Source organism: Pseudopodoces humilis, chromosome 6 (genome assembly GCF_049639895.1).
Source record: "Pseudopodoces humilis isolate 2021_Gansu_Grassland_sample_001 chromosome 6, ASM4963989v1, whole genome shotgun sequence".
Lineage (NCBI taxonomy): Eukaryota > Metazoa > Chordata > Aves > Passeriformes > Paridae > Pseudopodoces > Pseudopodoces humilis.
The window spans coordinates 68,404,817-68,422,072 of NC_142205.1; the positions used below are offsets into that span (position 1 = coordinate 68,404,817).

The following is a 17,256-nucleotide window of genomic DNA, read 5'->3' on the forward strand; positions in this document are numbered from 1 at the left end:
TTAATATCTTGAGTTTAGCGTGGGAAGTCATCCCTAACTACACAGTGACATAAAGAATCATCTTCTCTGCCTTGAATATGGATCCTACAGATTCATTTGATGCCCACTGGTTCATGGATCAAGGGAAACTGTGACCAAGCAATCCACAGGCACACTTCCCAGGCACTAATTTTACAGACATTTTGCATAGCCACCATTTTTCAAACAGCGAATAGAATAATTAATCATCCTTTACTATCTCACATGTTTCATTCTCCTCATTTTCTTTTTCTACATCCTCTGTACTTCTAAGTTCTTCTTGAAACGAGGCTCTGCAACACCACAGAGCCTTCAGGAAACAGACAAAGTTGGGATTTATGCAATAACATGATGATTTTGTTCTCTAGTTGCTAACCCAAACACTGCTAACACCTGATTTTCTTTTTCAGACACTGCAGAGTTAATGTGTTCCTGGAATTATCTTTCAAAATCTTAAAATCTTGTCTGACACTGCTTAGTTCAAAGCACATATTTTATATGTGAATTAATGTTTTTTTTTCCCCAATGTGTATCACCTTATTCTTCTAAGCCATGTTATGGTATGGCTGTTTAGTTTTCTTAAAAGCCTTTGGTGAAGGAATTTGTTGAAAGCCTTCTGTAAATCCAAGATCAATCAGATCACCCTTATCCACGTGTTTTTTGATCCCCTCAAAGAACTGCCTTATGTTTGTGAGGCAGGACTTCCTTTTATGAAAACCTTTTTAACTCTTCCCAGATAAGTCATATTTATCCAGATGTCCACTGTTCCATATTACAGTTTCCACCTCTTTGTTTTGGATAGATATCAGGCTGACAGGCTTCTTGTTTTCTGAGTCTCTCCTGGAACACTTTAGTTAAAAAATGGCACTTTCTAATCTCAGTAATGGTCAGATATTTCAGCTTTGAATTCCTTTAAAGCTCTGTGTGGTCTTGGTGACCACTTCTTAGTTTTCTTTGCCTCATCAGCTGCCACTTTTCCCTGTACTGTAATAATTTATGATACTGGACAGTTTTACTACAAGTGGGTTTATCTAAAATCTAATAATCAAGTATTCCTGCAGCTGAGTTCAGAAGACATTCTCCAAACGCGAGAAGAAATAAGATATATGTCTGTCTTTTCATCCAGCAATAAAAGCAAAGCTTTCATTTCACCTACAGTAGGATCCTAGGTCTGTGGATTCTTTAAAAATGCAAACATTTCCACCCATTCCTTAGTAATGAGGAAGAGACAGAGGGAAAGGGGATATCATGATCTCTAATTTATGGGCAGCATTTTACTGCTGTAAGTACCCAGATGGTCTGACTTCCTTCTTTTTCTGCATTTCATTTTCTTTTCATATCTGATTTTTTTCCACATTAAAATCAACATAAGCTAGGTCCCCAATAACACCTATTTTAACAGCCTTCCAGATTTAACTGTATCATCTGTAAACAATTTAATAAACTACCCAATTTATTGTAGAATGTGATTTTAGCCAAATGGGAAAATCAGCAGGGGGTGGGGGGAAAGAAAAAACAAAACAAAACAAAACAAGCCAGTGCTTATTTGTTTGTTGAGTTCTTGGTGTTTGGGGTTTTTTTTGTTTGTTTGTTTGTTTTTTTTAGTTGGTTGAATTTGGTTTGGGGGGGCTTTTTTAGTTTTGTTTTGTTAATTATGTGGAGAATATCCCTTACTTGTAAATAGATAGCTGGTTTAATGAAACAAATGATAAAATCACAGCCATGCCACTAAAGAAATCATGACACAGTCTCTTCTAAATTAAGATGATCTCTTCCAATATATCCCTTCAAATGATTTTTTTAAAGTGGCTTCTGCAATCTGGCCAATGTCAAGCACCTCGGCAGACATTCTTTTCCCAAATCATTGCCTAGTAACATCTTGTTTTGTAGGCCTACAATTCAGTAGTTACACAAGGCAAAAGCAAATTTTGAAGGCAGATCTCAACATCATTTTCCACAAGCCTTACAGAAGTAGAAAAATACATTTCTGCTTAATTGCTACCCTTAAGTTTTTTTCTCCTGACTTAAGAAGCAACAAGGAACAGAGACATATGGAAAGGATTTAATTTTCAGAAGAGGTAGAAAATGACAATGTGAATTAAATATATGGATGGAAGGTTCAAATGCATGGCTCCAGCTAACATCCATTAAAGCTAATTCTCTTCATCTTTTCCAGCAAAATTCTCTTGTCCTACAAGACAAATTAATAAAATCCAGATGTTTTGATTGCATGGGAAACGCTGCAGTGCACTGGCAGACAAGAGGTTTTGCTCACTGCAAGTACAGACATTGAGTGGCAAAGGTACCAAAACCAGTAAGACCAAGTTCTTAGTGAAAACAAATTAAATATACAGGTAATAGATAATTCTTAGCTACCTATAGGACTAGACAGGGAAACTCTGCTCACACTCATAAGAGGCATGAGCAGTTCCTCACCATTAAAGGTAAAAGCTTTCAATTTTAATCCCTAATGTGGATTATAAGGCAAGGTACTGTATGATGGGTTGGAATTTTAGAACTAGTCCTGCTTTCTTGGTTTTTTCCCCACCTTCAGGACTGGCAAATGTAGTGCAGTGGAAGAAGCAGAGAAAAGTACAAGAGGGTATTTCTAAGCTTTTAGATTACTGGGTGTCATCCTAGATTAGGAGTTTTGGATCTATTGTGAGGGAAAAAAAAACCCTAATAAATTGGTGAAACAAGCCACTTTCCTCCAAAACACAGAAACAATGTTTTTAGCATTGAGCTTTGCTGAATTATACCAGAGTAAATAGAAATTTGTGTAGAGAATGTAACTACAATCCAATTAATGAGCAGCTCTCAAACCATGTACATATCACAGGCCCTCTGCAGTCAAAGAACTGCACCATTACATACAAAACATAAAAATGTATGAGTAACTGAAAGAGACAAGAATTTGGGGAAGAGACCTCTCGTATTTCTTTGGTGTTTGTCTTACTTGTTCCTACCACAGCCAGTCTTGGATAATCAGGAAATACTTCCCTAAACTGGCTAAAGAGAAGTAAACTTGTTTTTTTCCTGGACTTCTTGGACAAAAATCTTTTGAGAAGGTTTTCCTTTATGAAAAGACAAGGATTTCAGATTGTGTCAAAAAAATTAATACACAAAATAGCTACAAGATTTTGTTGTGAGAAAAAGTAAAACACATTCACTGCAAGGTTTGTGAACATGGCAAAAAAAAAGTGACACTGGAATTACTGTTTCTTGTTAATCTAGAAGTAGGGTTTTGGGCTAGAAATCGTGTTTCCAGGTGTCATTCCACTGCTGGTTTTACTTATGCCTGTGTTTTAGCAAGCAAGAACTAATTTACTCTTGGGACTTGGAAAGACTCTAAGGTGTCTATTTCCTTTTCATTCTGATTCCCAGGAGATGGGATGACTACATTTTTGGCCTCAGTAGTTGGAAAAATTCTGATAAAAGATTCTAAAATGAAATGAAGACTATTTACGTGTAATTTTCTTTCTGGTTTTGGCAGGGAGATGCTGCATCACATTCTTCCTAACAGAGCCTATGGGAATCAAAATTGATCTTCTTTGCCAAAGCTTGGCAGAGCTTTGAACGGAACTTGCATGTGAGTAATGCAAGCAGGTGTTTCACTTTCCTCACCTCTGCCCTAATGCTTCATCCTGCTCTTTGAATTGTCATTTAAAGGTGGCAGATAAGCAACACAGCACCTTTTAGCTATCTGTTCATTTTAGACAGTCAGATTTTACAATCTCCCCTCTTCTGTTGCAAGAACATTTCATGCCAGCTTGTTGGGCTAAAGAAATAAGCCATGCAAAACTCTCCTCTGATATACCATAGTGAAATTACTCAACAGTAACCACATCATATTCAGTTAGAAAATATATTTCAATCATAGCTGAGATATGGATTAGGCCCAAGTAATCTACTAAATTTTGAAATTATGGTTTAATGTGGAACTGAGGATTGAACACAAAGATTTAAAATTAGTCTGATGAATACTCACCTGCATCTGACTTCATCTTTTAAATGTTGTTTCCTGTTAGCAAGTGCAGAGGTGATTAACTTCCCTTGAGTGGTTGCTTGGAAAGAGCTCAATTACATGCATGGCTGCAGTCCAGCATAAAAATCAACTATTCTTGCACTGCAGTTTAAAGCAGGTATTGTTTGTTACTTGGAAGGCTCCTAAGAATGAATTTTTCCATAGTGAAAACGAGAATAGGAGAAGCAGAGAAAAACTGAGTTATAACGCAGTATGGGTCTTGGGAAGTTTGGGTTCTGTTTCTACACTTGAAAACTCTCATAGGTTGGTCTGGGCCTGGAAAATGGGAGAAATAGCTGCTAGATACACAGTGAAACCTTGAGAAATATGAAAACCTGTGAAATTCCCTGTTTGTAGTTTAGTAGTTTGATAGTTTGAGTCTCTTGGAGTATCCTTTCCTTCCCTCTTTCCTGCGTATTACAAAATAAGCTGTAAGGTTTGTGAAGCAGTTTCTAACACTCACTTGACAACTACACTGAAGTGTTTTCCTCAGTGGCTGGCCCAGTGGGTTGGATGTTGATAGTCCAACTACAGCATCTGGTAAAAGGACAGCGTATAAAAAGTTACCTTCACATCAAGTCCTGCCTGCAAAAGGCAGACAGCATTGCTCACCCTGCCTCTGAATGGTGCTGGTTAGGCTTTACCACAGAAGCAGAGGTGACACTACCAGGACCTCCCCACATGAAATCTTACCCCCCATCCAAATAACTGCAATAGATTAAGAAGCAACCCAGCTATCTTCATTCCTGGCAATAGGAACAAGAATTCCAACTCTTTGATAACTAACTCCTTTCCAAGTGGAGCAGATTCTATTGGGAAAATCTGCCCTCCAAGAACACCCTGATGTTTAACCCCTGCTGATCCTGCAGCCCTGCCTGTTGCGCTGCATCTTCTTGCCAGGAACCAGTTTCCAGACTTCTCAGCTCCTCCTGACTCTGGTACAGGCCTCTGCTTTTGGTGCTCATGTACTCTGAAGCTGGCCTTGACATGGATCTGTCTGTTTTCCACACAACTGCCCATGTCTGTAAATGCTGAACAAGTGGTTTATGCGTCTCCACAGTGCAAATCTACCACGCATGCTGTGACACCGAGCGTGACGTGGAATTTTGCTCCTGCCCTTAACTTTAATGCCAGCTGCCTCTCCTATCCCTCTGTTGCTTCTGTGGTGTAAAAAATAGCATGATGGATTTTTTTAAAAAAAAATAATTCTGATGTTTATTTTTGCTGATCATGGGGAAGGCATCAATTGCTTTAATACTAAAGGTATCCAAATAGCAAGAACCCAGTATTTTGAAAAATACTTTGTAATCGAGACTGATATTTTTACAAAAAACAAAGATTCTTTCCCATTATCTATTCGATTCTAATAAAATCTATTATGTAGATTTTTCCATGCTCAGGTAGACTTTTTTTACTTCGACATTAATGGTGGAGTAAAGCAGAAGCACAGTCAAAGTAAGAACACACATAGAAGTATTTGCATTTTAAGTAACTCAACCAAATCACCAGTTTCTTATGAAGAACTCACTCAGTTACTCTTTTTTATTGATAGTAAGTTTGAGTACTGCTCTATAGCAAGACTCCACCAGTACTAGTACTAGTTAGATATTTTTTAAACACAAGCAGGAAATATAAAATGAAAGCAAATGTAAATAAAGCTACTTCAGATGATTTTGAAAGTAAAAGGGAAATATATCAGTGTTTGAGAAATTCCATACATTCAGCAAGCAAACAGAAAGGATGGTTTCACTTTCTGCTGCTCTTTCAGACTGGTGGCCTAATGTTTATTCACAGTGTTTTATAAGTGATACATTATTAATCAGATTATACAAAAACCTCATCTTTGTTTTTATGTTACAGTTCATTATGGAGCAATTAAAGCAGGATAATCAAGTCTTGGGTTTTGGTTTTTTTTTGTTAAGGCCAGGTAGCACAATCTTCCACTCCCATGCATCTTAGACAGTAGTAAATGAATTAAAAAAATAATTGAAATTCCCCAGCTGAAACATCTCAGCAGTTTTCTCAGAACACCACATCTATCTCCTGTAAATGTTCCAGATCCAGTTGCCAAAATGTTGATTTCATTAGAAAACCAAATAGCAACAGCCCATGAGAGTAAGCAGAGGAGTCTCACAGTTTGGAGATACTGGGAAATCCAGAGGCTTGAACTAGCCAGGAAGTATTTTTCAGGAGAAAGCAGCCACAGACATTTTTCTGAAGCACATTTGCTTTTGTAATGTGTGGCTTGCATAGAACTTACCACATGTGGACCATAAAGCATTTTATAAAAATTTCTGTTTTACTGAGTTTCAGGGAAAGAAAGTGGTTTTGCCTAAGAGGGACCAACTTAACAAGAGATCAGGACCTTGGCTTTAAGGCAAGTCACCTATTCTCAAGACCCAGAGTCTCCCCTAAGCAAATTATAGCACTGAGTCCTCTTTCACTTGTGTATCGTTTTTTGTGCCTAAGTAGAATGTTTTGCTCTGCAGATGTCCCAGCAAACTCTACCAAGAGTCTCTGAGGTAGGCAGTGAATGTCCTCTGTGATGGTTGATTTTTGTCCTCTGGGGGAGATAGGGAGCACGGAGACAAAAGGGGCTGTCATTGTGCCACCAGTTGCCAGTGATGTTTAAAAGGGTCGGGGCAGGGAAGGAGTGAAGTACTCCCAGTCCTCCCATCCTCTGCAGGGTGTAACAAAATTCAGCCATTTCTAGGGTGAAACAGTGCCGCTGTTCTAAAGCTTACCAGCAACCAACAAAACATCCCAGTTCACAGCAGGGAATAGAATGTATAATCAGTCTAAATGAATTTGCAGATGAATTCAGACAAACAGAATACAAGTTTATGAATTGGATTTACACCTCTTCTCATCTAAACATACTTTGGAAACTTTAATGAGCATGAGGTGCTGGGACATCTTTATGCTGGAAGCAGCCTGAGGGGTAGCTCAGCTTTTCCATCGCTGTGAAGCAGGAGGTCAGCACTCAGCAGAGGGAAAAAGGAAGAGTCACTGGCATGATCTGTGTGCTCAGCAATCCCTGATGGACTCCCAGTGGCCTCCTCAACTGGCCAGGACCCACTGTGGTTCTGGGTGCTCTGATCCACAGTCTGAGTGACCTTAGTGAAAAAAAAAACCAAACCAACAAAGCAGTAAGGAAATAATTCTTCCTTTATTGTGGCCCCATGCCTGAGCTGAAATGGGTGATAGCAGACAGTCCCTGTAGGAAGTATCTATTAACAAAGGGTACTCGAAATATACAGCAATGAATACCTGCCTAGGATTTTAACATTCCTGTATTGTTTTCCCTGAAAAACAACACCTACATCAGCCTGGTATTCTGAAAACCCTTGGCTGTTTTCATTCCCTATAGGGAAGTGTTTAAAGGGTGCACTGCAATGATATTTGACTTTGAGGCTGTTTAATCAAAATATCAGTATTCACTTCTGCTGTACCCTCTTTCAGGTTTCTACTGTGCTTATCTTTTTATGTTAAAAATGTAGCTAGTCACAACACTGATGTGTTTCTTCTTACTAGTGTTCTGATTCCTGAAATATTACATCATTTCTTTTTCTTCATATAGCATTTTCTAATCTGACACATGATTTTTTGGTTAAGAACATAATTCCTTCCTTTTGACTGTTTTTTTAATACCAAAGTCCTTGCTTTCATTTTAATCAAATAATATTTTAAAATATAATTTCCATTTTTCTTGTAAAGCACTTTACACCGAGCTGTAAGATGTTTTTCATAGACCTTAAATATACAGTAGGCAAAGCATTAAATAAGATTTTAGTGAATATATGTAGGCAAGACAAGAAAACAAAGTAAACTTTTTTTATGTAAATAGCTCTTAGGACCCTTCTGATGTGCAAAAGCAAACTTGTAGCTTTGTCTGAAGGACACACAAATGAAATAAAAGAAGAAAAACAGTTTCAACAAAAAGAACAACCTTTTAAAATGTATAATCCTTGGAGTTTTATGAACTATTCCTTGTGATGAAATAGTCTTTTCTTTAAAGAATGTATAAAATATTGCCCATATCTTCCCCTAGAGAAAGGTTTGTTCTGATTCCTCCTGGAACCTTGTAACAAGGCTCTATTTTAATGGCATCCAGTAACTGAAAAGGTTAGGATAGGATTTAGGTTTCCTGGGATTACACACACATTGTTTTAATGGGATGTGCTATGAGATAGACACAGGAGATCTGCAGTTTGTTCAGCAGGGGCTTTCATAGACCTCCAGCAGTAATTTCTGGGAACAGTCCAATCTCAAATTATTTGAAAAATAATAATAACTAAAAACCAAATTTAATAATGGTCTCAGAAAGATTTGAGCTAGCCTTCTATAGAGCCTGTGTACTACTCAAAATTGGGTCTGAAATGTATGAAATCACATTCATTTTCAGCAGCATTGCATAGGTACCACTACAGGATAAATTTTCCAACCTAATTGATTCTGCTACAAAAGGTAATTTAATCTACAAGGTCATCATTGCTGACAACAATAGAGAACAAACCAGTCAGATTCTCAGATTTTATGGTATGGTTTAATTGAAATGATTTAATAAAATTACTTAAAATAGTTTAGCAATCCTGCATTCTCATTTTTGTGAAATTACATTCCAGACCAATAACACACTTTAATCTTTAATGATGTTTCCACGTTTCTGAAATTGAAAACCTTAAATTACTTTTAATGTTATAGGTGAAAACAGTAGATAAATCCTAGTTGTAGCTTCCAAACATCCAGACTGTGACATGCTGCATGCCTCAGTGTGCCAGGCTAAAGGACAACAGGAACATCCTCAAAAAAAAGAGGCATCTTGACCCATTTCCAGAGTGGGCCTGAATTAAGTGAAGAACTGCCAATGCCATGGCTTCTCCTTGCTATCTCTTGCTGATCTCATGTTTCAGTTTCACTGGAGCTGATTTCAGGGAGGAGAAATCTGATAGTAAGTATTCAGTGGCCAAGTAAGTGCACGGTTCCTCGGTGCTGAGTTATCCACAGCTGCTTACTGTTAATAGCTTGGAATGAGACACAGCGGCACTGTGGGACAGTGGCTGCCTGTCTCCCTGGCAAAACAGGGAATGTCCAAACTTAAACCTGTTATTTTCCTCAGTGCCGTGATATTTCAGAAGAGGTTTGCATAACTTTAATGCGTCTGTAAAACCAGGAAAAGAGATAGGGGCAAGGGGTGAAAGGACAGCACAGCAATGATGAAAGGCATTGGTTTGCATCCTGCTTATGGAAGAGTCACTGATACCCTGCAGCCAAAACCACATCCAGTTTAACCAATGCTTGTCACCTCAGCGATGAAATTTTCCATTCTGATTAGACAGCTGGGAGAGATTTGAAAGGTTTTACACTTTCCCTGACATATCCAATGGTACTGGCTCTGATAACATGTAGAAAACCAGCTTATATAATTTAATGGTGAATCTAGCTCTGAGTAGCGAGAATAAGACAGGTCAAGCCTTGTTCTTGCCTACTTTGTGTTGCTTGTTGAGGTTTCTAGTGAGCCTTTCATGTCATGCCTCTGTGTATCTTCATTTTGACATCTGTTTCAAAGGAACTGGAGGTTTTTTTCAGAATTCTTTTGTACAGTAATGACTGCTTTGGACAGTTTGGGTTGAGGTCACAGCCATTACTGAGATATAGCTCTAGGTAAAACTGTTTAGTGCATTCAAAAAGCTTTTTAAGGTTGTAACAAGGAAAAGAAAGCCTCTGGAGCCTGAATTCCAGTTGCACGTGAGTTACACAGCTGTTGTGGTGTGATTCTTCCTTCCAGTTCAGGATATTCTATGATTCTGTGATTGAGTGATAGCTTTTTTTCATCAGCCAGTTTCCTTTCTTTTTACTTTAACACAATTAATGTTTATTTGTGATTGGGAAGAAAAGTAACTTTACAAATACATCTTCCTCACGTTACTTCCAATCTCTCTCATGTTACTCCCATGTTTCTACTTTGTTAATTGCAAAACCATTACCTATCCTGTAACCAAGGCAGCATTTTTAAGTGCACTTGACCAGTAATTAAACCCGGAGTATGCAAACAGGTAAAGTACCTGCATCATATTTCACTGTAGATATTCAGGTGGCATAATTTTACATACAGATATGCAATTTATATATGTGTAAAATGTAGTTGTAAATATACATATATACATCTTCGACCAGGCAAGCTGGCGACAGGGTGACAGTCTTAAGCTGCTCCCCTAGGGAGCTTTAGATCGGACACTAGGAAGAATTTCTCACAGAATAGATAATTAGACATTGGAATGGGCTGCCCGGGGCGGCGGTGGAGTCACCATTCCTGGAGGCGTTTCAGGAAAGCCTGGACGTGGCACTGAGGGACACGGTGTAGTTGACGTGGTGCTGTTCGGTCATAGGTTGGACTCGATGACCTCAGGAGTCTTTTCCAACCTAATTGATTCCGCGATTCTGTTTTTCAAGCACACAACGAGAAAACAAAAGTATCCCTTCTGTACGGCTGCTCCGTGTTTGGATCGGGACGCATCCCCCGGCGCAGAAGGAAACACTATCCCAGGGCGACCGCGCCGGGCTGCCCTTCGCCCCCGCCCGTGAGGGCACGGCCCGGCCGCGGGCGCGGCCTCGCCGCCCGCACTGCGCAGGCGCGGCCCACGCGGGGCCGCCTCAGACGTGGCACTCGGGCGCGTGAGGCGGCGGGCGCGCGGCCGCAGGTAACGGTCCCAACAGGCGCCCCCGGCTGAGGCGGCCCCGCGGGGACAGCGCGGGGACAGCGCGGGCAGCGGCGGGGCGGGCGCGGGGCTGCGGCCGCCCTCAGCAGCGCGGAGCCCGGGGGCTGCGGAGCGCGGCCCCGGGCAGGCACAGGTACTGCCGCGGGGCGGGCCGTGGCTGCGAGCGCGGGGCCGGACCTGTTGCGAGCCTCGTCGGCGATAGGGAATAGAAAAGTTAGATGCGTAAAAAGATGTGGAAAATCTTTGCAAGCTTGGCAGTGAATGGGGGGGAAATCTCTATTTTGCTTGCATAGCTTAGTTCGCAATGTGTTACCGGCAAGGAGCCCTGAAATAGGTGTGTGGCTGTATTGCATTGTGAGTGTGCGAGCCCCCGAGAGGGGCTGGGAGATTGACCCTGCAGCGCTCCACGGGCAGGGACAGCTCGGGTCACCCTGCCCGGGTGACGCCTTGGGGAGCGCGGTGTCTCGGAAGAAATACAAAGTTAATGCTTCTCCTTCAGGGAGCCAAGGACGCGAGCCTGTTTTTGTGTTGTCCTCCTCCTGCTTGCACACAGTTACCTTGTACGTCTTCACAGAGACACCAGAGCCTTGCATAGGTGCTGCGATCTTCTGAAAAAGGGTGACAGCCTATTCTTAATAGAGGTCAATTAAATTCTGCAGCTGTTCCTCAGTGCTGGTGGTGTTCCCCAAGTTATGGGGTGCAAGGTGAACTAGTGTTGAGACAGGGAGAAAAAAGTTTTCTTGACCCTTTATATGAACTCTTACCATGGTCTGCATGGTGCATCCACACCTTCCCCCACGGTATAATTCCTGAAATGCTCATAATTCTTCAGGCAACCTTAAAACACTCACTTGTGATAGTTGGTATATATACATCCATCCTGAGAAGAGATTAAATATCCTCGGTTCTAAGTAGAATCTGGAACTGTGTTAAAACTTGTATTATTTTGTCTGTGCTTAGAGGTCCTCTCTCACTTCAGCACAACCTCTGTGTGTTTATACTGTCTGTGGGAAGTTTGACGTGGCAAGATTTTTTTGTGTGTGTGTGAGTAAGCTGTGGAGGAAGTAATTTCCTCTGAATGCTCTTGCAGCTTAAGATGTTGGTTGTTGCAGCTGCCTCTAAGTGAAAATCCTTTCCTTTATTTAGATATAAAATATGTATGTATGTATGTCTATTGCTGATGTGTAGATAATTTAATGCTAATTTAGTGTCTTTTGGAACAACTGAAGCTCTCACTGCCACGTCTTTTCTGATGGAGGTGGGGGAAGGAAGAAGGTACTGCTGGCAGCACCCAAGCCTCTGATTAAACATTTTTCTTTCTTCTCCCTGTGTTTACCTTGTTAACTAATAAATAGAAAACTCCATAGGATTAACTCCTGTAAATAGTTAACTACTGCAACTGAGAAATATTGTGCTGCATTGAAGAGCTTGGGGAGGGCCAGGCCCTTTACACAGCTCTGAGTGATTTCTTGTCTGATGTGGCTGATCAGTAAAACTGTTGAGGTTTATTTCTTCAGAAATATCTGTTTAATTTGGGAAGCATAGGAATGGGCTTTCTGGTAGGGATAACTTTGCTCTACTGACATGTGCAAGGGCAGCATAAATTTATCTGTGTATTCTTGGAGCCTTAGTGTGTGCTTCTGGAGCACAATTCGTGGTTTATTTTCATCCAGTTTCCATGTTTAAAGATGACTCCATGGTTTGAGCTTAAGAATGTGAAGTACAGGTGGTTGGGAAAGCTTATTTCAAAGGAACACTTAACACCTGAAATGCTAATTTATGTTGTGCAGTTCTTTGGGGATGCCTGGCTTCTATGCTTGGGACTCTACAGGAGTAGTGAATGCTTGTTCAGGGGTTGGATCCTCACCATTTCTCAGAACAGTTTCATTTGGGCCTCAGGAAAGTGAAATTCTGTTACTGTTAAATTCAATCTACTATCAAAATAGAAGTTCTCACGTGGAAAAGAGGAAGCTTGTTGTCAAGGCTGCTGTGCGTACAACTTTAATAACTTTTCAGATCTCTTGGTGGCAAGGGCACGATATCTGAAAACTAGTCTGGTGAAATATAATCATATGGTTTGGCAGTGCAAGATTCTTCAGATTTTCTGCTTCTAAAAATGATGGTAATTATCAGGACACTCTTTCCTGAAAGTTTTCTAAAATGTTACTCTATCCTGTTAAACAAAATCTGACTACAAGAAAGAAATTACATATTTTGTGAGTGCTATCATCATTAGAAAACCCTTCCTGAATTGCTTTCTATCAGATTCTGGGGTTTGCTTGTTTGATTTATTTCACAACAACAGGATCAAGATGTGAAACTTAGGGAGAAGATGCCTGATAACAGCAAGGGCAACATGCAGTGCTGTTGAGGCCATACTGCCTCAACTCTCCCCTGTGGAATATCTTGTGCTCAGTTTTGGAACAGTGTGAAGTTCTGGAGTAAAAAGGCTGCTCAGGCCTGGGCCAGTAATGCAGAAGACAATCAGAATTAGGAACTCTGTCTATCCTGTACTTTATTCTCTGTTTCGCCAGCATCAAAAGCAAGGAATCTTCCACCACTTGCTTGGAGTGAGCTTGATGCAGAAGGTTTGTAAAAGGTTTGGTGGAAAAATGGTGTCGTATTCCACACCTCCTCTAAAATATGGTGTGCTAGCACAGGAGAAGGACTTGCTAGGGGGAGTTTTCTGCTCCAGTCACTGTGCCTTTCCTGATATTTCAGTGTGTTCTTTGGGATGGCTGGTATTTGGGGAGCAGGATTCACAGTGTGTTTTAAAAGTGTAGTTAAAGTCAAGGTTCTCCCAGTAAAAGGAATAGTTTGGGGCTTTGCTTTGAGAGTTTTTTCCATCTGCAGATCCATTGCTTACAGTTCTCTCCATGGGCTTGGGAGAGGTGAATCCATTTAAATGTAGCATGTGGGAATGCTGAGGGAGCTAAGCTACCAAGGAAAACCAGTATTTGCCCCTGACTTCAGGTCATTTTTTACCTTCAAATGTGTCTTTTACCTTTTCTGGGGAGGGGGATACAATTCACAGCCTTTTAAAATGCACAGAGAGTAAGTAGCAGGTGTTGTTTACCTTTTTGCAGATTCCTGAAGAGGACACAATACTTGGAATGAGAAAACTGCCATCATGAGCCAACAAGGTTATGTTGCAGCTCCTCCATATTCCCAATCCCAGCCAGGAATAGGAGGTTTTGGACCACCTAATTCTTCAATTCATTATGGACATTATGGGGACCCTAACTCCTCATACTCAGCACCTCAACCAGGTATTATTTTGGCTTAAAATTTATTTTCAGAGTCTACTTTTCTGTAATAGTGTTTTGCATCTCTTTCTACCTTGTGTTTTACACAGACACTGCAACAGGAAACAGAAAAGTTTTTCTAAAACTTCTTATTGGAGACAGCAGGAGTTATATTACCCTAATCAAATGCTGAATATAGTCAGAATTCTGATATAAATGCTTCTGGTAATTGACTTAATAGAATACTTGGGGTAAATACTGGTTCTCATACCAGATGATTTTTTTATGTTAGAGTAACTTAACAGGAAAATAGTTCAAGAAATAAAGTTTGAAATGCTGTTCATTCAACACTGCTGTTTACATAAATCACGGTTTCTTCATGGTCACTATACTAGATCTGAATTAAGAACCATTTTCAGCACAGGAGAGCAGGTTCTACATTTGGAAGCTCTTTTCATTTTTATTTTGAGAAGCTGCTTTAAGTTTTCATTCTTACCTTGGTCTCTGAAATCAGAGGGACCTCTTGTTTCTACCTTGAAATATGACTGGATGACAGGGAATTATCACTTCCCCAAACTGGCAGTTGCAGTCAGTGTCTGTTTCTTCCTTGCTTTTTCTTACTGTCTCTCTTGGTTTGTTTTTTTTTTCTGGAAAGTTACAAACTACTGTTTGTTTCCTTTTTACTCTCTCTTAGTTTTTCATATCTACTTTTATAACTGACCAGAAATCTGTGCTTTCCAACAGAATCACTGAGATTGGATTGGAAGGGACTTCTGGGACAACCCCTGTGCTTGAGCAGGGTGACCCAAAGCTGTTATTCTTAATTCTAGAGCAGAGCTGCACACCCGCATTTCTTGTCCGTCTTCTTCTTTCTCACAGGGTTTTACATAAAAGTGCTTAATCTTTTGCAGGTGTGTCGAAATCTGCTGTGCCTTTTGGATCTCCAGCTCCTGTTGGGCCTCCACCACCTGGAGCACAGCAATTCAACCCAAACAGTTTCCAGAATGGGTCTGGTACACCAGGACAGCAGCCACAGAGGTGACTGGAAAGGATCAATACCTGACTTCTGAGCTCTGTTACCTCTCTTGAAGGAGACAGGTGTGGGAAGGGGAGAAAACAGGGACTGGTGAAAGCTGTAGAAAGAAATCATGGAAAAAAAGTTGTATGAGGGGATAGCCAAGCTTTATTACAGTGTGTGTGTTGCAGGTAAAGTGAGTCAATATACAGCTCTTTTATTTAATTCTGTCAAATATTAGTTATTTTCCACATCTCCCAGGAGTGGCAGAATTAGTTTGTGTACCCACAACTCCTTCAGTTTTAGTGAACTTGACACCATTTAACAATGTTCTTCTTGTAGCTGGTTGAAATCTTCATCTGCTTCTGTGCTTCTTAGTTTTTGTGTGGTTATTTCATGTTAAAATAGGAAAGCCTGTTTGTTATCACTGTGGGAAGGAGGACCCAAAAAGGCTGGTGATCAGTTGTTCAAGATGATGTAGACATAGTAAAATACTGATTCTCTTTCATAGCTTCCAGTCATTGCCCTGACAGCTGCACATCTCCTGTTCTTCACCTGTTTTGGTTGGGTTGGTTTTTTTGTTGTTTTTCTTTTTCCACAATTGCTCAGAAGCACTGTTCTAGGCCAGGAGGTATCTAGACAAAAATTTCAAGTAAAATGAATTCTACTTCTCTGGAAATAGCTGGGTCCACCCTCAGTTTTACAAGGGGTCACAGGAAAAATTCGTGTTGCTTGTCCCTGGGACGTAGCCAGAGTGGAATGGTCTGGTAGAAAATACCTTTGTAAGCCATGCATGTGTTACTGCTTTCTTTTCTTTAGTTGTTTCTCTTGCATTCACGTTTTCCACATCTGATAATCATGAAGTTTTTTTCTACCTGCATCTTCTTTTTTCCTCTGCTACAGAGAGCTCCTCAACAATTTCTCCCTTCCTTTTCTTCTCTTCACAGATTTTTCTCCTAGTCTTCATCACCCACCCCTGGTAGGGCATCTTCATTTATAAGCTTGGAAAGGGGATGGAGTGCTGTGAGATATGTTCAGAAGCTTGTGTTTCTTAATCGTCAGGCTTACAGTTATTACTGCTCCCACTTTGCCATGGCATGCTCTCACTCTGCTTTGTTTCTAACAAGTGTGCAAACAAACATGGACTGCCTGTTTTTATTAAACAAGTGTGCAGTCTCTGTCCTTTGTGTATCTTAATACAAGTGTATTAAGATTAAGTGTATAAGTGTATTGCTGAGCAGAATGTAGGGATACTCATTAGCGTTTTGTCCTAATTAATTGTTTCAGCACCACCTTGAGGAAGTAGGAGATCTTGGAGAATTACGATTGGTTGATGTAATTTTTTTGTGTAACTGCACTGATCTTTCCCTTTAGGTTTCAAGGCCCTCCACCTCCAGGTAACACAGGACCTTCCTATCCTCCCTACAGTCACCAGTCCCAAGCAGCCTTCCCAAATACTGCACCTGCTTCCTCTACAGCACAACTTGCTGACCAGCTCAACAGCATGCAGATAAATAACTATGGTAATTGGGTTTATCTGATTGACTTCTTCTCAGTTGAAGAATTAGGACTATGAATTATTGAACTTCTGTATAAGCAGAAAATGAGACCTTTGGCCACCATCATTGGCTTAGGTTCTTAGAATTTTTTTATCTCATCCAGTTCCTTAAATCAGTAGTATTGGGTTAATTCTGAATTGATGTTTGACGAGCCTTCCATAAAATTTGGGTATCCCATCAGTCATTTCTCAAATTACTTAGTGAACATGTCAGTAATGGCCAAGGCATGGGCAATAATATTGAGACAGGGTTTAATTTTTCTCAGCTTTTTACAGTTACTTTTCTTACAAGGCTATTTTCTTTTTTTGTCTAAACATTTTTGGGTTTTAATCTAAATTTATCTGCATTTATTTTGATGCAGTACCATCTCAAACCTAGGCCATAAAGGTGTGATTGTGTGATGCTTCCATGTAAATTACTTCTAGCCACAAAAGCTGATACACATTTAAATTTTCCAAAATACATCATATGAACAAATTTAAAACAATTATGAAAAATACAGTGTGCTGAGAGGCTTGTTTTTTGCGTGTAAAGTTTTTATTTTCAGTTAACATATGTGATAGAAGATGTATTTCAGTGTTTGTATATGAACACAATGCTTGTTTTGCTTCAAACCTAATATTGGTTATTCCTGTAGCTCTCTTTAAAATTAATTTATCTCTGGGGGAAAAGCTGA

At 40.1% G+C, this 17,256-nt stretch overlaps 1 protein-coding gene across 2 annotated transcripts in view; it reads left to right on the forward strand.

Moving 5' to 3' along the window:
• The first annotated feature begins 10,668 nt into the window (after positions 1-10,668).
• Positions 10,669-17,256, forward strand: part of SEC24D (SEC24 homolog D, COPII component) — a 41,938-nt gene continuing 35,350 nt past the window's right edge. The window contains exons 1-4 of one of the 2 annotated variants that reach the window (XM_014261688.2): positions 10,669-10,743; positions 13,848-14,030; positions 14,918-15,044; positions 16,396-16,544. In XM_014261688.2, the coding sequence (XP_014117163.2) occupies positions 13,892-14,030; positions 14,918-15,044; positions 16,396-16,544 (415 nt within the window). In that variant the 5' untranslated portion in view covers positions 10,669-10,743; positions 13,848-13,891. Of the gene's footprint in view, positions 10,744-10,871; positions 10,895-13,847; positions 14,031-14,917; positions 15,045-16,395; positions 16,545-17,256 lie in introns of those variants that run through there. The other variant, XM_014261689.2, reaches the window with a different exon arrangement.